We start from the raw sequence: 23,467 nt of genomic DNA on the forward strand, positions 1-23,467 counted from the left end.
AAAAGGCAACATTAGGCTTGATATCAGGAGCTTGTTCACTTGGAATGGAGACAAAAGAAATTTGTCATAATTGAAGAAACAATCAGATACAGTTGCGGGGCACTCTACGGTTCTTAAGGGTGGATGGATGGGGAATTATGTTGCTGCTCTGTAATGACATTCAGCCACGTATTCGTCAGCTGAGCTGCTCTGGCCTGAGCCCCGCCCCCTCCCCTCCCAACCCCGTGACCGGAAATGCGCCAAAGGCTGACGTCAGCGTTCATTGTTGGTGAAGCTCTGTCCACCATTTTGTGCAGGAGCGGAGTTTTCATTTTGTGACTTTAGTCTGTGTGGTTTGAAGCTGTGTTGAGGTAAGAACGCTGGAAACAGGTTTGTAATGGGTAGAACAAGCAGCTCTTGGGGGGGAGGTGTTGGAGGGGAATGTGTTGCGATTTTAACAAAATGTGTTGTATGCAAAGTACGAAGACATTTTTTTAAAGACCGGGCCACTGGCTGGGTTTTCTTCGGTTTATTCGATGCCATTTCTTCACCGTGTAACCTGATAACCCCCGGCAGATTGTTGGTATCGTAGTGAAGGCTCGGTAACCAGAGGGATGTGGCGGTCAATATATCATCGGTTTCATTATTTAAAAATATATAAACCGCCAGATACTTCGAGACCGAAAACACCTCAACAAAATGGCGCCGGGCGCCTGCCTTGCGAAAGGTTTTCCTTTGAGTCGAGCCGGAAAATATTTCCGCTTCAGTGTTTTTTTTAAAAAAAATAATCTACGCGGATATATTTTGTTTGAATATGTCCATTCCCCTCTCTTCCCCCGAAAGCTCGTTACAAGGTTAATTTGGATCTTGTTTTGGGCGATCTTTTTAGCAGTTATTATTTATTGGCTTCACTGTCGAGGTATACTGAAAGCTAAATTAAACCAGTTCCTGTTGGATAGGGCAACCATTATTGCAAGGTGAGGACGAATAGTAGGTACGATTTTACTCTCCTTGGAAATTAAGGGTCCGAAATACAGTAATATCAAGAACATTAAATTAATTTTTTTAGCCCTTTCGAGTTGCGTACCGCACGACCTGCTTGCATTTATTGGTAATTTGTACAATTTCCAAAAAGCATCTTCCAATAGGCATCATTAGTCTTTCGATACGAGCGTTATCCCCAGTCTGGTACAGAAGTTGTGTTGGTGTTCTTTATTTTTGCTATTCATTATGGCTTTGTCCACGGAGAGCCAGCATAATTGAAGTTTCCACTTGAGTGCATTAATGATGCTGTGTATATGGTGATCCTGAGCTTATGAAATTCTGGCTCCTGTTAGAATTATGCAACTGGTCTGCATGCCCATGTTGCAGAATGATGATGCCCGAATAAGAAGCACATTGCATATATTGGAAAACTCTTTTATATTCAAAACAAAAATAGAAACAGAAATACCTGGAAAAACCCAGCAGGTCTGGCAGCATCGGCGGAGGAGAGCACAGTTGACATTTCGAGTCCTCATGACCCTTCAACAGAACTAAGTAAAAATAGGAAAGGGGTGTAACCAGCTTATTTTTCACCCCTTTCCTATTTTTACTTAGTTCTGTTGAAGGGTCAACTGTGCTCTCCTCCGCCGATGCTGCCAGACCTGCTGAGTTTTTCCAGGTATTTTTGTTTCTGTTTTTGTTTTGGATTTCCAGCATCCGCAGTTTTTTGCTTTTATCTTTTATATTCAATTCTGTATAAGGAGAAAACATTTATGCCTGTAGGTGGTGTTTTTTCGTTGTTAATCATCTCTCACTTCCCTGTCACGGCCTGTGAGATGCGCAATAGCTGCCATTTTATAGTTCGAGTATATCACATGTAACACTGCAGTGGGAGCCTAGTGGCCCGATTAGTAAAAGAAAGTGCATTTATGCAAGTGCCTTTTACTGACTGCAGGACGTCCCAAAGTGCTTCACAGCCAATCAAATATTTTTTTTGAAATTTAATCATCACTGTAATATGGGAAAAATTAATTTGTGCACAGCAGTGAGATACTTGATCAAATGATGTGTTTTACTGATGTTAGTTGAGGGATAAATGCTACTCAGGAGGCTGGGAGAGTCCTGCATTAGCAAAGTGCCATGGACTCTTACATTCACCTGAGGGCAGAAGTCTCACTTGTAAGACAACACTGATAGTTTAGCACTCCCTCAGTACTACACTAACGTGTTAACCAAGATTATGGCCTCTGAAATGGGGCTTGAATCCACAGTCTTCTGAATTAAGGCCACTAAGCCAAGGCTGACACCTGATTACTTGCGTTACTCAATGTGTTTTCTGACAGGATTTGATTAAATTTAACCACTGGACTGAATTTCTGTTTATTTAAATATCATTAAAATTTTACTTGAAAGCTTCAACTTGTACCAAAAGCCTGGGTTCAGACATGTTATTTTTGCACAGTGCTGATGTTTAGAGTTGAACCTGGATTGTGCAGTTTGAGTTTATACAGCATCTGATTTTCCAGGCTGTATTGGTACCTTTCAGTCAGTTGTACTGACAACTTTGGTTTCCAACACTTCATTCAGTTCATTTTAAACATTTATCAAAATAAATTCTTTATTGGAATAAGTAATTCCTATGTAATGCTTTATCCATCCCCAGGATGCCCTAAAATGCATCTTAGCTAGTGAAGTATTTTATGTAACATATGCATACCCTGCAGCCACTTTCTACATAACAAGGCCCCACAAACAGGCATGGGATTTTATTTTTGTTTGAGTTGAGGTATAAATGTGAAATGCCAGAACACGGAGAAATCCCCTGCTTTGAATGGTGTCAATTTCAAATTGGTGGTAATAGTGTTTTAAGTGCTCCCTGCTATGTACTCAGTAGTTCACAGACTTGTCTTCCCTTAGGCTTTCATTTCTTCTATAATTTAAATGAAGACATAGTATCTCTAATACTGCCTCCAGATTTTTCTCATGTTCCTGCCTATGAATTTCAGGAAAGCTGGCATACATTACTGATATTTGAACTGTCATCTCAATCTTTAATAAATACATTATTTCAAAAAGCACCTTTTTCTCTTCCCATTGAAATGGTCAATGTAGTTTTAAACTAATGGGTGCAGTTATACAAATCTGTAAAAATACATTCTGCTTTGCACCCACTCAAAGGCTGCTAACTGGAATTATTTGTAATTTTATCAATGTTATAATGTTATATGCCATGTTACAAATTTGCCCAATGAAGCAATGGAAACTGGGCTGCAATTAAGTGTTTCTCTAGATTGTGCTCAAGTTTCAAATGGCAATTGAACCAAATGTTTTGGCTGCGAGGTTAGAGTGCTACCGCAAGTTCATTAGTTTAAAATAAAATGCCTGTGGATTTGTCTAATTAAAAGAAGCTGTTTTGACACACCTATTTCTGATTTTGCATTGTGCTATGTAAATTTAGACAGTGTAACAAGCAGGTGGGGGAGGAGAGGGAGATGTAGGGAGTGTTAAATTTTGAACAAAAACAAAAATACCTGGAAAAACTCAGCAGGTCTCTGGCAGCATCTGCGGATAGGAGCACAGTTAACTTTTCGAGTCCGAATGGAAGGGTCATTAACTGTGCTCCTATCCGCAGATGCTGCCAGACCTGCTGAGTTTTTCCAGGTATTTTTGTTTTTGTTTTGGATTTCCAGCATCTGCAGTTTTTTGCTTTTATCTTAGTGTTAAATTTTGAGATCAGCTTACTTCACACACTTTCCAACTTGAAATAAAATTGCTAATTATTGCTTACATTGTGTATAGAAGGGAAGGAGACAAATAGCATTTTTCCTCTGTACACTAGTGGCTTAAATCTGGCTGCACAAATACTGGATGTTTTTGGTATGTGACATGCATCAATTTTAATTAAGTAAAATAAATAAACCGTACCTAGATAATTTTGCAAGGCGCCACATTAGTGCAGAGTGGCGCCTGACTAATTATCCCCCTTGCTGTTTGCAAGCTGGTCTATTCCTGTGCTCAAGCAACCCTTTGGTTAACAGTTTCGTTATTATTGCATTTCTGTTGGTGGGAGCTTGTGTGCAAATTGGCTGCTGCGTTTCCTATCTTACAACAGTGACTACAGTTCAGAAGCACTTAATTGACTGTATAGTACTTTGCGATGCCCTGAGATCAATAAAGGTGCTTTTTAAATGCAAATCTTTGTCTTTCTAATTTATTTTTTCAAATTTAAAAGCAAACTCTGAGGGAAACCAATAAAAAGACATGATGGCCAAGATGAAGAGGAGGGAAACAGTTTGGGCAACGGGGGCCCCCTTGCGAACTGTCAGCAGTAATCAAAAACAATGTCACGGGATTTATGGAGGGCGTTGAAGGAAAAGAGGGAGGGCACTTCAGAGCATAAGGTTGGAGAGATAGAGACATGTGTGGTCATGAGGGATTTGAACAATTGATAATTTTAAATTGGATGTGTTGGGGAATAGGAGCCTGAGGACATCAGAGAGATGGATTGTGCCCAATTGTATATGGGCAGCAGAGTTTTAGATGAGCTGATGTTTATGGCGAATGGGAGGCTAGCCTGCAGAGCATTTCATTCGTCAAATCTAAAGGTGACATGTCTGGATAAGGTTTTAGGTTGGACTGAGGATGGATAGGTATGGGGGTGTGGTCAGAAACTCAATGGGGGATTGAAACTCTGGGGATTGAATGGTCGGTTTAAACCTGAAGCAGAGATGTCAGATGAAATCAGTAGCATGAGTCAGGAGTTTGTAGTGGGGGCTGAAAATGATGATTTTGGTATTTCCAACATTTTAAATGGAGGAAATTCTGGCTCATCCCAAAACTAGATGTCAGAAAAATATGCATGGGAATTGCAGATAGCTAGCATAAATTGTCCACAATAACTAATTATAAAGTCTTAATTTTTAATCATCTTAAATTCTAAAAATTAGCCCCATTATTAGATGTAATTATTTTGACATTATTTGTGTATAACGTTGTAAAGCTTAAATGCTACATCTAAAACTATTTGTCAAGATTAAAGAGACAAAATTGATGCAAAACAATATATATTCGATAGATGCCTCATTTGAAGTGTACAAGAAGCTGTGATTGGAGCAGTGGAGACAGTTGGGACCACCGCGATTACTACAGCAATCACAAACGCAAAAAACGATCCCGTAGCAGTGAAAGAGAAAACAAACGGCGTAGGCGCCATCATCACTCAAAGGCTTCTGACAGGTGAGTAAAGCAAACGTATAACGTGTGAAGCCTATCCAGCAATAGTTAAGATTGGTAATTTAGTAAGTTTTTTTTATAGCCATTACTTGGAAACAAAATCTGTTAATGAGCACATGGATTGCCATGACGGAAAGCATGAATACAGAGATGGGTACAAAATGGAATATAGGAATGGCTGTCACAACAGAGAATGTCGACACCAGCGCGACTACTATAGTCATCAAAATTACAGCAAGTCAGGCAAACCTGATAGTGGAAGGAGTCAAAAAAGTAGCCGGGAAAGGCATAGGCCTAAAAAACATCACTCTGGTTCAAGTAATCATTCGCACTCGGTAAGAACAAATTTATTTGAAATTGACAGATTTGGGGGTATTTGAATACTTATGTTTTTACATAAAAATTAGGCATAATTTTTGGGGTAGGGCAGGCATCCCAAACGTGTTAAAATCTGGAGAGTCAAACTTTAGAAAGATAATCTAGGAATTTTCTATTAAATTTTGGAAGTGGTGTCAGTTATAATGTTTAGATTTGCGAATACAGTTATCAGTGGCAGTGTCTTGATAAGACTGTTTAATGTTAGAAAAATCCAGATTTGAAGACTATTACCAGTTATGTAATGACTTTGCTTTACAACAGTTTTACTAATAGGAGTCCTTTGGAATAAAGTAAGAAATTATAAAGTGTACTTGGACAGTTAAAATAGCACATTTGAACTTAATAGTTTTCATGTCATGCCAATCATTCTGAGAAGGGCTTGTCTAATCACTGGCAGTTCGACCAGTGTTAATGATCCATGCATCATAACTGCGGTGTTGATGTAATCTGGCAGCCTGATGTTGAATGCAGTCATTCAATATTAAGAATTAAACCTATTCTGCCTCCATGCTACTAAAACAATGTTATTTCCACACAATTTAGTTACAATTCCTCCTGCCAGCCCTTCAGACTGTTGAAACTGATTTCCACAGTGGCCATTGACTCCTTGATTTTTGAAAATCTAATTATTCATCTTAACCATGTTTTCATTCCCTAGCTTTTTAGACCATTTTAGAGAGGACATAATTTGCCCTGCAATTCAAAATTCTTAAATTTTTAATTTTCTACTCCCCATCATAAATACCTAGTTGCAACCATATATTGCATTCAAAGATACACAATATCTTTGACCCCTCAGAAGGTGCTTTACCCCATATTTTGTTTGTAAATCCCAACATGCTTTAAATCTTGATGTCTTTTATTAACTTTGATTTGGTGAATTTTGTATTGATGCATTTGTTGCTTTGAAAATTTAAAGAAGCATCTTATCTTAAAATCTGTTCCTTGCCATGTTTTTCTTCTGTAACATACACTGTGTGCCATGTGAATTTCTGGGGATTGAATTTGAATTTGCACCCGTCAACCTACCGTGGCCTTTCGTGGATTGGCGTGTATATGAATACCTGAATCCTCTCCTGGGGAATGGTGTGTTCTGTTCCGAAATACTATCCTTTTTCAATGGCTGGATGATGTTGCTGACTGCTTATCGTGTACAGAAGAGTCACCGCCAGAGGAGAACCAAGAATGTTGAGGATGATGAGGAGGGTCACCTGGTATATCACACTGGAGACAAACTGAAAGCAAGATGTATAGAATATTTTTGTAACAACTTATTACAGAACACTTTAAAGACATAGTTTGGGAATATATGGGAGGGAGGAAGACATAATGTGGCGGGGGGGGGGAGGGTCCATGACTCTATTCTAAAACCTGTTTTTCATATTTGAAACATACATGTAATTTTAGAAAGTATGCCATTCTTTGTGTTACTGAAGTTAGCCTATTAATCTTATGCTGAAAACGCATAGTTCAGGAAACCTTCAAAATAAGGTTTCTCTAGCTTTTGGTGAATAGTGGGGTGGTGATGTTTTCCACTTAATTGATTCATGGGTTACTTATTTTGAAAGTATAGGATCTTAGTATCAGGAATGCCCTTTATCAAAGTAAAATTTTAAACTTGACCATATTTTTAGTATAAAGCTGTATTAAATTTAAAGTGTTAATCATTTAGGATGTTTTAATCTTTTACTGAGACTTATGTATTTTTAAGGCAGTAAATTTTTTGTGTGCAAGTTCTTAAAGAGTTTTTCTTTCCATTCAGATGAAATAATTTGTAGCCTAGGAGAAGGAGCTTTTGGAAAGGTTGTAGAGTGCTTCGACCTAAAAAAGTAAGTACTTTTACCAATGACTTGGTTTGTTAGTATCTATCTATTATCACCCTGATATGGGAAGTTCAGACTCTGCAGTGCTGAAAGATTTTCTGTTCCCCAAGCATCCTAAAACAGTGAACAACAGAAGTCACTGTTGAAATGAAAGGTGAAGAGTATCGACATAAACTGGAGAACGTATAGTTGAACAGAAAGAGCCCTTTTTTGACGGCATACAATCACAATAAGAAACCAACCTGAGAATGCAACAGAAACCACCTGTATTATGACTCACTTAACAATAAAGAAAGGCAGTTGATGAATATTGTAGCACAGCTAGCTAGATGCAAATGAATTAATAAATATGGTGAAGCATAGTAAATTTAGAGCAGTGGGCAGCAGCGAATGGAAAAGTAGGCACCAATGAATTAATACATTTATAGACCAACAGGTGAATCCAATCAATAAATGAGCAGTGGGAATATCAGTAAATGAATAGTGGAAAAAGATGACTAAAAGGGCCACGAGCATATGAAAAACAACAGCTAAAAGGAAATGATAAGGGCTTTACTAAACATTCAGAAAGTAAAAGAATAAAGAGAATAGGACCACCCAGATGAAGTCGGGGACCTTAATTTGGAAGGAGTGTGAAAGGAGGTTGATATATATAATTTTAGCACTGTTGCAATTTGGGCGCAGTAAGCAGTCTGGGTGCAAATTTTACTAGTTTTCTGAATTGATTTTGTGGCTCAACTTTCTCCTCAAACTCATTTGCATAATCTTGTGTAAAATCGCCCATAAACTTTAAGCTTTCTTGCATTTAAAAAAAGTATTCTTTGATATATTTAGGAGTGTTAACATAGTGTACAGCAAAAAAGGGTTTATTTTCTTTAGTAAATACCCAGTTTGCCAACTGAAAGTAACTAGATTTTAAATAAAACGACTTAAAGCAAGCAGGTGCATTAAGTGGAAAGTCACCACAGTGATTAATTCAGTGCGGGGGTGTGACCAGTTTTGTGAAATGTTAAATTGAGGCTCCGCCCAGCCTCCTGAGTGACACAAGATAACATGTTATGTAACGTCAGTTTAAAAAAAGATTAAGTGTTTATATCATTGTTCTTTGTGTGGCATTGCTGCGTGCAAATTGGCAGCCATTTTAGCCCACATCATAACACTGACGGCACTTAAAGGTTAATTCATTCGTTGTAATGGCCTTCTGATGATCTGAGGTCATGAAAGATGTTGCATGAATGCAAGTTATTTTCTTTCCATTACCTATTTCTCATCTCCCCCTCCATCCTTTAAAGATTAATATTTTGTTTTAAACTTCCTTTTGTCACTTTTAAACTTTCAAATGATTACAGCATCTAACACGATCTCTCCTCTTCTCAGCCCCTTGCCCACTTAATATTGCAGCCAGTGTTTCATGTGCGGTGCTGTTAAAGGAAGAGGCATTTATGAAAGGGGAGAATTATTGGCAAGCTACTTTCAAATATGTTGCTTCAAGAGATTTAAAAATGGGATCTACTTAGATTGAAAAAAAAATCGGGAGATATGTTAATTGCTTAATTTGTTGGCAGTTGGATTCCAGGAAATATGAAAGCAATCTATACTTAAAATTTGACCATTTTTTGGTACCGTATGTATCCCATGGGTCATTCAAGTGATAACTGATAACATGTTTGTAAGTAGACTGAGCTGAGACTTTTCAAATATTGTTAACTGAACAACGTTATTTCAGAACATATTAACATTTAAGCTACATTACTGTTCTTTCAGGAGTGAATATATTGCAATGAAGATCATAAAGAATATTGCTAGGTACCGTGAAGCAGCACACTCAGAAGTACGTGTCCTTGAAGAACTGAGCAAAAGGGGTGCTAATGCATCGTAAGTAAAAATAGCATTAAGGTTAACATTGTTTCCTGGGCTTCCACATGTAAATTCTATACTTTTTTTATTCTTTCATGGGATGTGGGTATTGCTGCCAAGGCCAGCATTTGTTGCACATTCTAATTGTCCTTGAGAGGGTTGTAATGAGCCACCGTCTTGAACCAGTGCAATCCATCTCGTACACATACACCTATCGTGCTGCTGGGAAAGGAGTTTCAGGATTTTGATCCAAGCACAATGAAAGAACGCTGATATAGTTCCCAAGTCAAGATGGCATGTGGTTTGAAGGAGAGCTTGGAGGTGCATCTGCTGCCCTTGCCCTTAAAGATGGTAGAGGTTACATGTTTGGAAGGTGCTGTTGAAGGAGCCATGGCAAGTTACTTAGCCAGTGAAGTGCATTTTGAAGTGCAGTTGTGTAATGCAATGGCCAGTTTTCTCACAGCATGCTCTTGCATATAGCAGTGTAATAATGACCTAATCTCTCTTCTGACATTACTTGATACTTGTACTTGCACGGCCAGGTGAGCAAGAAAGCAACTTTATTAACTTGTCCTATTTAGAGTTTCTCTTCTCTTGTTTTTGTTCTTTCAATTTGAACCTGATGTTTGCAAATTATTTTTCTCTGCATAGCTCCAATCAAATTATTTTTAAATAATGACAAAAGCTGAATTGAAGAAAGTTACCTCTCTCCTTGCCATAGTAAACAAAATCAATCTAGCCCATTTACTAACAAGAATTCAGTTTGTTATTAAAGTGCTGGTTGACTGCTTAGCTTTGTGGTGGTAAGTCTACCTTTGTGTCCCAGCTGTCTTTCAAGCAATAAAAGCTGTTGCATTTGCTGGTGCACATTTTAGCTGCTTATATGAACTATGCTTAAAGGAAGCAAATGTAATTTAAGCTTCATTGAAGAAATTGTAGGCTTCTTCACTAGCATCATAAGTTATCTCTCCCGTTGATGGAATTTTGCCCCTTAATAAAGCAGGATAAGTTAACCAACGGCAAGAAGAGCATAGAATGCGCAGCTACATTTCTCTGCAGTTTTGCAACTTAAGTGAAACATTTTATCTAGCTGAGTATCCTGAAGTTTTGGTTGATGCTTACAGGTTTAAACGTTTTTCAGACAGTAGTTATTTTGCTATTGTGTATAAATCTGATAGCTTTTAGTACATGCTCACATTCAGCTGTCCTGAGTTATAATATGATGGTGAATTAAATTATAATTTTTGTGGAATTGTCCACCATTAGTATTAAATGGTTTGGATTTGGTGAAACACATTGCACTTTTGAAGTAGCCTTTAGCTTTACCTCTACCAGCTTTCTGTTCCTCCTTCCATTTAATTAGTGATTCAAAACAAGGGTTCCATTCCATGAGTGCAAACTAATGTACCTTTACCTTATGTATTCATTTTTCACGTGAACCTGAAAAATGAGTGGTGTACTACTAATGCAGTAGTAGTGGGAGTATAAGCCTGACTCTACCTATGGTCATTTGTGTATTGGATAGTGATTGGGAGCACTATCCGCCACATTAATCAACCCAAGCTTTGATCCCCCCCCCTTAGTTACTCTGCCCAAGATTGGCTGTTTCAGTATAGCCCGCGATCCATGTTCCAGTCGTCTTAGCCTTCATGGTTAAACAACACGCCTAAATATTGTATAAAGATTTAGAAGTCCCTGCTGTTTTCCCTATCTTATTTGCATTTCAAAAGCGGGGAAGGAAGGATATTTTGTTACAGTATGATTTCTGTGCTTATTACTTGTAAAAAAAAAATGTCTTTGGATTTCCCTGCGCTGCTGTATTGGTGGTGCCATAGTGCTTTTAATCTCCTCCAAGTGCATCTGAGTCTGAAATTCATACCAGGTTCAGTTTGTAGGATGGTAATTCTTTAGAGAGTGCCATTTAAAATTTAAGTAATTTTGTTCTACTTTTTGTTTTGTTAGTGCATTATTTCTGGTAATATGGGTTATTCTAATTTGCAGTGGATGTGTACAAATACTGGATTGGTTTGACCATCATGGACATATTTGTATTGGGTTTGAACTCCTTGGACTCAGTACCTACGATTTTTTAAAGGAAAATAATTTTATGCCATTTCCAATGCATCATATCCGACACATGGCTTATCAAATTTGTCATGCCCTGAACTGTGAGTAAAACTTATACAAAATGCAAAAAATAATTAACTTATAGGTGCAGAATTTTTTTGTGTTGCTCTTCATGTGAAATGTTTGATTTGAAGATTTGATTCAGTACATGTGTTTGTCCTTATCCTATGTGTATAACAACTTTTCACTGAATGATAGTGTGTACATGCTCATTGTGTCATGTAATTAAAAATGTCTTGAACAGGATGTTTTTTTTGCTGTTCGCAAACTTATTACACCAAATTGATGTATGTAGGTACCAAGTATAATTAGGGAAGCTAAATATGCTTTTTTAATCATTTATTTCAATATTCTTCAAAAAGGTTGCTCTCCAACTGTCCAGAGCAGATATCTTCAATTTCAGTGGCTGTCTCAAGTCTGCTACCAACAGCAGCACCTACAGTGTCTGGAATGAAATTTGATAGATCTGATACTGCAAGGTTATTTAGTACTGAAAACATGAATTATCCAGTCATATCAAGCAAATTGTATGAATTTAGCACACACAATTTTTTAAAATTAATTATTGGGATGTAGCATTGCTGGTAAGTCCATCTTTCGTTGCCCTGAGAAGCTAGCGGTGAACTAACTTCTTGGACTACTGTAGTCCATGGTTGTTGCACTTTGGTACGCCTAAGTGGCAAGGCCAAATAAAGGGAATTTGGAATTGGGGCTGCATAAAAGCCAGGCCCCCAACAAGATGGTGGATTTCTTTCTCAAAAACACGTCAGCCAGTTGGGTCTTACTACAGTCATTTACTGATGCTAGCTTTTTATCTTTCCAAAGTTTTTTTTAAATGAAATTCAAATTTTCAAACAGCCATGGGAAGTTTTGAATTCATAATTGCTAGTTTATTAGTCCAAATCTCTAAATTACCTTTATTTGTAACATAAATGGGGCGTGGTATTGTATTGCTTATTTAACCAGATTAGTTCAAATAAGAGTGGACAATTTATTCTCAGAATACACGTGATGTAAAAAGTAACATTTCTTGGAAAATGTTCAGATCACAATCTGCATGTAGTGTTTCTGCTTTGGCCACAATTGAGAATTAACTCTGGACAGAGTAGATAGGGGGAAACTGTGTTCCCACTCCTGAAAAAAATCAAGAACAAGAGGACACGGATTTAAAGTAATTGGCAATAGAAGCAAAAGCAAGATGAGAAAAAACTCTCTCATGCAGCAGGTGGTCAAGGTCTGGAATGCACTTCCTGAGTGTGTAAAGGCAGGTTCAGTCAAAGCATTCAAAAGGACATTAGACTGTTATCTGAAAAGAGAGAATGTGCAGGGTTACGGTGCGAAGGCCAGAGAGTGGCATTGAGGGAATTGCTTATCAAGCGAGCTGATGCAGACTGATAATGTTAGAAGTGCAGGTCCCTTTAAGAGTAAACCTGGACAAGCTTCAGAGTAAACTGAGAGCAGGTAATGTTCATTGAAGCCTGTGCATAGAGAGCTGGGTTTTTCCCCAGGAGTTGGTTAGCTTCTGGACAGGGGGAGGATTCAGAAGGGAAGAGTAGAAATTGGTATTTGTTCTGAACTATAGTTTAACAAAACAGTTGTGATTCATAAAATGTCTGCTGCTGCCTGATTTGGTAAATGGATATCCACCTATTAAACACAGAAACTGACCAAATGGCCTCCTGCACTGTAACAATTCTGACAATCTAGGCACAAATTGCACCAGTTTCCTGAAGTGAAGTTATGGTTCAAGTTTCTCTTGTTTACATGATTGCAAATTTAAAATCTTCCACGCAGCCGCACAATTGAAAAACTTTTTTATGTGGAGTGCTAACCTGGTGCAATTTAATTAATGCAGTTGAAAATGGATATACCACAGAAATATGCGCTTTTAATAAGTCTCCACCATCTAGAATCATTGGTTACAGCACAGAAGGAGGCCATTCAGCCCATTGTGTCCTTTTGAGCTCTCTGCAAAAGCAGCTCAGCTAATCCCTTTTTTTCTGCCCTTCTTTCCATAGCCCTGTAATTTTCTTTTCCTCTTTAGGTGCTTATTCAGTCTGCTTTTGAAAGTCCCGCTTGTATCAGTCTCCGCCACACTCGGGCAACGCAGTCCAGATCCAAACACTTGCTTTTTTTCCACAAAAATGCTTTTCGTCATCACTCCTTTGCCTCTTTTGCCAGCTTCCTTAACTCAGTGTCGTCTGGTTTCTGACCCTCTGCGAAAGGGAAGAGTTTTTGTCTGCTCTGCCTAGACCCCTCTTGATTTTGAAAACACTTCTATTAAATCTCCCCTCAACCTTCTCTAAGGGGAACAACCCCAAATTCTCCAATCTATCCATGCAACTGAAATCCCTCATTGTGGAAACCATTTTCCTGAATTATCTTATTCATCTCTCCAAAGCCTTCATATTCTTTCTAAAATGCAGGACCCAGAATTGGAATACTCCAGTTGAGGCTGAACCAGTTTTATAAATGTTCATCATGACTTCCTTGCTTTTGTGCTCTATGCCTTTACTTTTAAAGCCCAGGATCTCGAATGCCAGTGCTTCCCAAACCATTTACCAGTGTGACCCCATTTAATACTTTAAAATTAGCATGACCCCAGATGTTGACATATATCAAAATAGTAGCATTCAGTATTTAATTAGTTTGCATATTAAAGATAAACATAGAACGCATGATATACATATGAAAATATCTTTTTTTAAGTACTTTGTAAAAATGTTGTTTTCTGTACTCACTAGATCTAATGAGACACATGGGCATGCATGCTGGCACAGTCTCTCAAAACATGGCTGTGTGGGTGATACTGCGCCCCTAATCTCTCTGACATTTGTAGCTGATTGATGAATCGAACATGAGATTTGATGTACTAAATCCAGCTTCACACTGGTGTGGTTTCCTGCTCCGCTGCCATTGCCTCAGTTCTTTGCTTCATAGTGTTTGAGAGAAGCAATGCTTATTTCCCTCTCTCCCCAAATATTTTAATCATATCAATTGCAGCAAGTAAAATCAAAATTTCTGCATTCAAAGAAAAAGATTAGTGAAGACAAATCTAGGTCCCTTACAGGCGGAACCGGAGAATTTATAATGGAGAACAAGGAAATCGCAGAGCAGTTAAAACAACTTTATTTCTGTCTACACAGAGGAACGCACAAATAGCTTACTAGAAGTGCTAGGGAACCAAGGGCCTAGTGAGAAGAAGGAATTGAAGGAAATTAGTATTACTAAAACAATAATGCTTCAGAAATTAATTGGATGGAAAGCCGATAAGTCCCCAGAACCTGATAATCTACATCCCAGGGCACTAAAGGAGGTGGCCATGGAAATAGTGGATGCATTGGTTGTCATCATCTAAAATTCTGTAGATTCTGGAACAGTTCTGGCAAGTTGGAGGGTGGCAAATGTAACCCCACTGTTTAAAAAGAGGGAGGGAGGGAGAAAACTGCAAATTACAGATCGGTTAGCCTAACATAGGGAAATTGCTAGAGTCTACTATAAAGGATGTGATAACAGGACACTTAGGAAATATCCACAGAATTAGACAAAGTCAACATGAATTTATGAAAGGGAAATCATGTTTGACAAACCTTCTGGAGTGCTTTTGAGATATAACTAGCAGAATAGATAAGGGAGAACCAGTGGATGAGGTGTATTTGGATTTTCAGAAAGCTTTTGATAAAAGTCCCACAAGATATTAGTGTGTAAAATTAAAGCATGTGGGATTGGGGGTAATATATTGGCATGGATTAAGAATTGGTTAGCAGACAGAAAACAGGGTAGGAATATACGGATGTTTTCAGAGTGGCAAGCAGTGACTAGTGGGGTATTGCAGGGATCAGTGTTTGGGCCCCAGCTATTCACAATATATATCAACTGATTTAGATGAGGGAACCAGATGTAATATTTCCAGATTTGCTGACGACACAAAACTTGGTGAGGAGGGTGTTAAGAGGCTTCAAGGTGATTTAGACAGGTTGAGTGAGTGGGCAAATATATGGCAGATGCAGTATAACGTGGACAAGTGTGAAGTTATCCGCTTTGGTAGGAAAAACAGAATGGTAGAATATTATTTAAATGGTGATAGATTGGGAAATGTTGATGTACAAAGGGACCTGGGTGTCCTTGTACACTAATCACTGAAAACAAGCTTGCGGGTGCAGCAAGATTCTAAGAAGGCAAATGGTATGTTGTCCTTCATTGCGAGAGGACTTGAGTACAGGAGCAAGGATGTCTTACTGTAGCTGTACAGGGCATTGAAAAGACTACACCTGGAGTATTGCATGCAGTTTTCGTCCCCTTACCTAAGAAAGGATATAATTGCCATAAAGGGAGTGCAGTGAAGGTTCACCAGACTGATTCCTGGGATGGCGGGATCGTTGTAAGAGGAGAGATTGGGCTGACTAGGCTTGTGTTCACTGGAGTTTAGAAGAATGAGAGAGGATCTCACTGAAATGCATAAAATTCTGACAGGGATGGACAGACTGGATGCAGGGATGATATTTTCTCTGGCTGGGAGGTCTAGAACAAGAGGTTACAGTCTCAGGATATGGGGTAGACCACTTAGGACTGAGATGAGGAGAAACATCTTCACTCAGAGGGTGGTGAACCTGTGTAATTCTCTACAACCAAAGGCTGTGGGGGTCAAGTCACTGAATATATTTAAGAAAATAGATTTCTGGACTCCAAACGCATCAAAGGGCATGGGGAGAGCACGGGAGTATGATGTTGAGATAGAGGATCATATTGGATGTCGGAGCAGGCTCGCACGGCTGATTGACCTGCTCCTATTTTCTGTTTCTATGTGAGGCTTCTTTGCCTGTTCAAACCGAGGGCCCTCTTAAACTGATTTTCTTGCTGCAAAAGCTGATCTTTTTAACATTGGAAAATGATCATGGTTGCCTGACATATTTCATGTGAAGTCTCCAGGTGTCGTTGAAGCCTATTTGGCTTCGTGCTTTTGCTAGACAGCACTTGGAGACAAATAAGGCATTATGATTTATTTGGCAAAATCACTCATGAACCATACTCGAGGAAAGCCTCATTATATTGATGAACACAGTTCGTACCTTGTTTCTCATTTGCAATGGAGTCAGGAGGCTCACTGCTGGAGGTACAAGATCTGCATAACAATTTGTCCATGGTATTAAAAGTAATATGCTGTTAACAATCAAAGTGACTGTTAGGCTGTTGAGCTGCAGGGTACAGGAAGATCAAGTGAAGCAGGAGCTCTGGAACTTTCTAGGGTGGCTTTTCCAGCCTTGCCTCCTTACCCCAACTCGCCAATCACAGCTTCACCTCCGTTCACATACTCTCTGGTCCGCTAACTGTAGGTTCTCTTCTTTCTCGCTGTTTGATTGCTGTCTGCTGCTCCTGTGATCTCTCCCCACCCTGACACTAACATTTGCTGAAATCCCCAAGGGAGCCCCGCCTAACGAAGGCAGCGCATTGCAGCAGTGAGCCAGTCACCAGCCTTGGTTTCGGAATTGTTGCAGTTTGCTTGCCCCAGCATGACCCCATTACTCTTTCGATCACGACCCACAGTTAGGTAACTGCTGCCTTATGGCGTTTTGACCAATTTCTTAACTTGTCTGGCCACCTTCAATAATTTGTGAACATGCCTCACTGCTGCTCCCCCTTTTTCAAATTGTGACCTTTGTTTCCTCTCCTTGCTCTTACCAGAATGTACCACTTCGCACTTAATCTTCATTAAATTTCAACTGCCACAAGACTGCTCCATTTCACCAGCCTGTGTCCTCTTGAAAACTAATACTATCCTCCTCACAGTTCACAATACTCCTAGGTTTTGTGTCATTTGCAAATTTTTGAAATTGAGCTCTGCACATCTGAGTCTAGGCCATTAATATATATGATGTAGGCTTGGGTGTACTGAGCTCAGTTTCAAAAATTTTCAGGTGACACAACTTGTGGAAGTATTGAGAACTGAGATGTCATTAATATATATCTCAAAGATAAACGATACTAGAAAAACTAGATGTATTTGCCAAAACCTATGAGAGCATTGGATTTGCCCAAAAACCAGGAAGATAAATTGCTCTACCAGCCCACACCAAAAGTATCAAATCCAACACCTTCACAAGTGTTGGGAAATGTCTCACTTCCCATATCTTGGAAGCTATCTATCCCAGAAAGCTGGCACTGACGAATCCCCTAAATCCAATGTGCTAGGCCAGCCAGTGGTAAATTATGCATACTCAAGTGTTTGAGAATCGTAATAGCAGACTTGACATTAAACTAAGTTTTTTGGGAAGTGGTTCTCCCTATGCTTTTCTATGGTGCTGAAGCTTGGGACAATTTAAAAATGTCATACCAAGCCCTGCAGCAACATCAACGCTGTCTTAGAATCTTAAGAATCAAGCGCGAGGACAAAAGAACAAGCGTGAGTGGCTCCAAGATGCAGATATGCCAAGTATAGAGGCCATGATAATCTCATCAGCTGAGATGGATGGGGCCAACTTCGCCTAAGCTATTTCTCTCAGCTATACCAGGGAGCCCATTCACATGGGGGTCAAAAGAAACATTTCAAAAACAATCTCATAGCCTACGTGAGTATTTGCTCTCTTAATATCAATACAGGGAGAAACATGCCCAATCCCTACTAAAAGGGCAATCCATCATGAAAATGGTGCCACAACTTTCCAGAGTAGCCACAGAATGGTGAAAGGGAGGGCACATGCTCAAGCCAACAATTTGCCACCACCATTACGAGCCAACAACCAATGTTTTCACTGGGGAAGAAGCCTGAGAGTTTTAAGATTGGGTTCGCAGATGGCTTATGGTCCCTCAGCCAATGCTGACACCTCATTTAAACCCCAGTCAACCACAAGAAAATAATAATCCTCCGTACAAGGGATTGCTGATGAACTAGTGCCTCTGCAGTTTTGCTTAACTTCCCTCAGCATCCTCAGGTGTTCCATCAGTCTTGGTGACTTAACTTTACGTACAGGCAGCATAATGTGTCCTCTTTATCAAATTTTTGCCTATCCAGTGCCTCACTACCTCCTCTTTGCTCTGACTTTGGCAGCATCATCCTGCTTGGTAAAGACAGGTGCAAAGTACTAATTTAGTACCTCAGCCATGTTCTCCATCTCCATTCGTAGATCTCCTTTTTTGTTTTCCATTTGGCCTCGCCCATCCTCTTAGTACCTTTTTACTGTTTATATGCTTATAGGATACTTATGGAGTCCCTTGTGTTTGCTGCCAGTCTCTTCTCATACTCTCTTTGCCTCTCATTCCGTTTTTTCATTTTCCCTCTGACCTATATTCAGTCTGTTTCTCACTTGTATTATCACCCCATAAGTAACCTGATTTTTGAATAATTGAAAATTACTTTTAAATGACTGTATAGTTTTTATAATTTCATTTGAGTTTATTCTTTTGAGGCTGTTGCTTTGTCATTTGGTAACTCTCAACTTAAACCACAGTGATTCATAAACGTGTTCAAATAATAAGTTCATAATTTTCTCTCTCAATAGTTTTGCATCAGAACAAGCTTACTCACACAGACCTAAAACCTGAAAACATCCTGTTTGTGAATTCTGACTACAGCATAGAGTATAACAGTAAAACGGTAAGGTGGCTTCTCTCCAGTGAAGCTTATCTATTTTTTTTTTTAGATCTGTTCACAACTGAATAAGCTGTTTTAATTGTGCAAATTAATTTTTATCTCATAGAAGCATGATGATAGAACAGTGCTAAATGCAGACATCAAAGTTGTGGATCTTGGTAGTGCAACATTTGATGATGAGCACCACAGTACTGTAGTATCTACAAGACATTACAGAGCTCCTGAAGTCATATTAGGTTAGTACAGAATAATTTGGGGGTTTTTTGCTAAATGTTATGAACTGGTTTTTAATATTATCCATAATATTTTCAGAATTGGGATGGTCACACCCATGTGATGTATGGAGCATAGGATGTATACTAATTGAATATTACCTTGGTTTGACACTTTTTCAGGTAAGAACTAACATTTTTCTACGTCTTTTTAGAACTGTTGACTGGTTATCTAGTGTTTTTGATCTGCCTGTTTAGAATTAGTTTGCTGTGTAGGTAAAATGTTTTTGTCTTGTAGTGAGCACTTCCTTTATGTTCTGAAATCTAAGTTCGTTTCATAGTCTCTGCAAGAAAGAATAGCAAAATAACTTTGGACGGTATCAGCCCATCTAAAGCAAATTTGAATCTAGATTCCAAATTTCTCAGACTAGCCCATTTCCAATCTATTTGAGATGGAATATCAATCTGGCCCAGTAGGGAGGACTATCCTGGTTTTGTGCTTTAAGTATGTTGGTCTCTAAATTGCATCTAGCCTGTGTTATACATTGTGTGCATTGCTCTCAATTCAGAGAAATGTACTTTGCATTTATTCCATTCCTCCTCAATGGTGGAAAGTATAACTTCAAACTCCTTCTAACGACTGTCACTGGGATGCCATCTTACTTATCACATTTTTCTTGTTCAGACACATGACAGCCGGGAGCATCTTGCTATGATGGAAAGAGTACTTGGACCCATTCCAACCAGTATGATTAATAGAACACGGTAAGTATATTTAGAAATGTTTGTCTACTTGTCATTCCAGTCACTTGCCCCTTCTAGTCACTTACACCAAATCTATATTTTTGGTTTTGTTCTCTGATTAAAGTTTTTGACTTTGTTTCATTGTGCAAAGCAATTTACTAACAAGTATGAATTTCTTCTTTTGTATCTGATTTCTCTTTGATGCTTTACATCCATGCTGTATATTCTTAAGATTGTGAACTTAATTGGCAAAGTAATCTTGAGAAATTCACTCTACAAATTTGAAAATAACTTAATTGTTTGATAAAGGTATGACCAAACCTTGATATTGGGTGTGGTGGAGTGAAGATGGTTGATTGAGGCCCTTGTAATGGTAATAACTTCAAATACTTTTTCTAATGATCTTAGGCTTCTTTCCAAATTTTATTGCTTGAAATATTTCCTTGTTTTTCCTCATGTTAATGTAAACAGCGTCTTTCACTCCTAATCTTTTTGAGTTAAAATATAAACCACAAAATGTCAGAAATAGCAGATCAGGCAGCATCTGGGGAGAGAAAAACAGTTAATGCCTCAGGTCTGTGACCTTTCACCAAAATATCAAACCTGGTAATTTTCCATTTGAACCAGACATGCTCACATAAGCCTGAGACATTGTCGATGATTAAAGGATCATTCAAGGAACCTCAGAGTTGGTCTTGCTGGCAGCTGGGTATTTTCACCATTCTGCTCCAGGTAATGGTGCAAGCCATTGTTTTCTGATGGGGTGCTCCCAGCTGGACAAGGAACAGTTAAGTGCACAAATGCTCTTTATTGGTATGATACTAGATATCCTTAAGCTATGGCTCTGCCAATCTGGACCTAAGCTCTTTGGGCTTGGGTAGTTGGGACATATTTCTGTGTGGTGTGCGCAAGCAGAATCTCAAGATTTTTCAATAGTTTGCTTGGAAACGTTTTTAAACATGATGTCCAAATGTGTCAGGCTTCCAACAATCAATACCTCACTCTTCATAATTACTATTTACTAAATGTACATATCTACATTTAGTTGCTGAATGTAGATACTGCAGGTGTATCTGTAGCTTATTCTGCATGTGATAAGACTTGGTTGAAGTCTTAAAACTATCCTTGCCATTGATTTCACCTTTTACAAATTTGCAATGTCATATTAACGAGCATGCTTAATTTTCATGTGCAAGATCATGAGTGACATACCAGTGGCATCTTGTTTTCAGGAAATGCAAGTATTTTCACCATGAGCGACTAGATTGGGATGAAAACAGTTCTGCCGGTAGATACGTTAGGAAACGCTGCAAACCTTTGAAGGTAGGAATTTTAATGACATTTTCTGTTTTTAAATTTGTTCATGGATGTGAGCATCACTGACAAGCCCAACGTTTATTACCTATTCCTAGTTACACTTGAAATGGTGGTGAGCTGCCTTGAACCGCTGCAGTCAGTGTGTGTAGGTACACCCACAGTGCTGTTAGAGAGGGAGTTCCAGGATTTTGACCCAGTGGCTGCGAAAGAACAGAGATATAGTTCCAAGACAGGATGCTGTGTGCCTTGGAGAGGAACATGCCAGTGATGCGGGTGGTGTTCCCATGTGACTGCTGCCTTTGGTAAATGTCACGGGTTTTGAACAGCCCAAGCTACTGTGCATTGGTAATGAAGGCAGTGAATGTTTAAAATGGTGGGTAGGGTGCTGATCAAATGGGCTGCCTTATCCTGAATGGTGTAGAGCTTCTTGAATGTTATTAGAGCTGTACTCATTCAGGTGGGTGCAGAGTATTCCATCATGCCCCTGACTTGTGCTTTGGGGAGCCAGGAGGTGACTTGCTCACGGAATTCCCAGCTTTTTACTTGCCTTTATAGTTGCAATATTGATATGGTTAGTCCAGTTAAGTTTCTGGTCAATGGTAACCCTCAGTATGTTGATGGTGTGTGATTCAGCTGTGGAAATGCTGTTGAATATCATAGGGAGGGGTGGGTGCATAAATTATTAGATTCTCTCATATTGGTGATGGTCATTGCCTGGCACTTGTGTGGCATGAATACCTGTTGCCATTTAACAGCCCAAGCCTGAATTCTGTCCAGACCTTGCTGCATGCAGGCACAGACTTGTTCAGTATCTGGGGGATTATGAATAGTAATCGACATTGCAATCATCTGTAAACATGCCCACTTCTGAACTTGTGATTGAGGCTTGGTCATTGAAGCAGCTGAAGATGCTAGGGCCTAACACACCACCCTGAGGAACTCCTGCAACAATGTGCTGGGGTCAGATGATTGACCTCCAACAACCACAACCATCATTTTTGTGCTAGGTATGACTCCAACCAGTGGAGAGTGTTCCTTCAATTCCCATTGACTTCAATTTTACTTGAGTTCTTTGATGCCAGACTTGGTCAAATGCTGCCTTGATGTCACTTCCATCTCACTTCTGGAATTTAACTCTTTTGTCCATGTTTGAACCAAGACTGTAATGAGATAAGCAGTTAAGTGGCCTTGAAAGAAACAAACTGAGCATCAGGCAGCAGATTGTTGCCGAGTAAGTGTGCCTTCATAGCGCTGTTAATGAACCTTCCATTACTTGAAGAGGAGACTGGGGTGGTAAAGTGTATATTGAAATTCTACTTTTCTGTAATTTACGTATATTCTTTTCAGGAGTACATGACTTCTCAGATCTCTGAACATCAGGAACTCTTTGACCTGATTGAAAAGATGATGACATATGAACCTTCGAAAAGAATACGGCTAGATCAAGCATTACGACATCCATTTTTTTCACATTGAGAGCGAGCGAGACCATGGCTTACAAAATGAACCATTTTGTACATGTAAATGAATTCCAAGTTCTCCATTGGAGAATAACTAGACTGTGTCAGTCTGTATTCAAATCATAAATTTTGAAATTGAAGTGTATGTAAAATTATGTCCATATTGTGTAGTAAAATTTTACTAAGATGCCATTTTTTGGTGTTGTCATGTGGGCATGTGCTAATTTTTTTGAACCACTATTGCTTTATGATACTACAATTCTTGGAAAGTTGGTAAACATTTTCTAAAACTGATTTTTGTATTATACTACCTCAACTTATGTAAATATTGACATTGTGCAGTAAAGTTGTGATTTTATTGTATCCAGGTATATTGAATGAAATGAGAACTTGTTTATGTTTACAAAAATAAACTGAGTATTAATGAGGCTGAAATAGTCTCAGCTCATGGCTCAGTTCCAGTGATGCACTAGATAATCATCTATCAGATGGGTTTATTTAAAATCTGAGCTGTAAGTTTGCAACTTTACATTTCAGTGCTGTTTCCCTGTTCAAAGTGTACATATAACAAACGATCCTTTATTTAGAAATTCTGTTTCCGTTTGAAAAAGGCTGGTTGATTTTCTTTTACATGTAAATGTAAATAATGAGCAAAACTTCTGAACATTCAAATAGGTTTTTTTGTAACCAGAAGATAGAGCAGGAATTTCAAAGTCATCTTCCAAATCTATAATCTTGAAGATTCAGTACAAAGCCCTTGCTGTG

The 23,467-nt window shown here is 38.8% G+C and overlaps 1 protein-coding gene across 3 annotated transcripts; it reads left to right on the forward strand.

Moving 5' to 3' along the window:
• Nucleotides 1–234: 234 nt before the first annotated feature.
• Nucleotides 235–23,070, forward strand: clk4a (CDC-like kinase 4a). 3 transcript variants are annotated; one of them, XM_078550873.1, is made up of 13 exons: nucleotides 235–350; nucleotides 5,039–5,199; nucleotides 5,279–5,531; nucleotides 6,732–6,822; nucleotides 7,337–7,403; nucleotides 9,162–9,272; nucleotides 11,256–11,422; nucleotides 18,878–18,972; nucleotides 19,076–19,205; nucleotides 19,282–19,364; nucleotides 19,867–19,946; nucleotides 21,158–21,248; nucleotides 22,590–23,070. In XM_078550873.1, exons 2-13 carry the CDS (start codon nucleotides 5,039–5,041, stop codon nucleotides 22,716–22,718), a joined length of 1,458 nt encoding a protein of 485 aa, XP_078406999.1. In that variant the 5' UTR covers nucleotides 235–350; the 3' UTR covers nucleotides 22,719–23,070. The 3 variants fall into 3 exon arrangements, with proteins under 3 accessions (XP_078406999.1, XP_078407000.1, XP_078407001.1); XM_078550874.1 differs by lacking the exon at nucleotides 6,732–6,822 and having other exon boundaries at nucleotides 250–350; XM_078550875.1 differs by lacking the exons at nucleotides 5,279–5,531; nucleotides 6,732–6,822 and having other exon boundaries at nucleotides 250–350.
• Nucleotides 23,071–23,467: the final 397 nt, after the last annotated feature.

This window comes from Cetorhinus maximus, chromosome 10, assembly GCF_964194155.1.
Source record: "Cetorhinus maximus chromosome 10, sCetMax3.hap1.1, whole genome shotgun sequence".
Classification (NCBI taxonomy): Eukaryota; Metazoa; Chordata; class Chondrichthyes; order Lamniformes; family Cetorhinidae; genus Cetorhinus; species Cetorhinus maximus.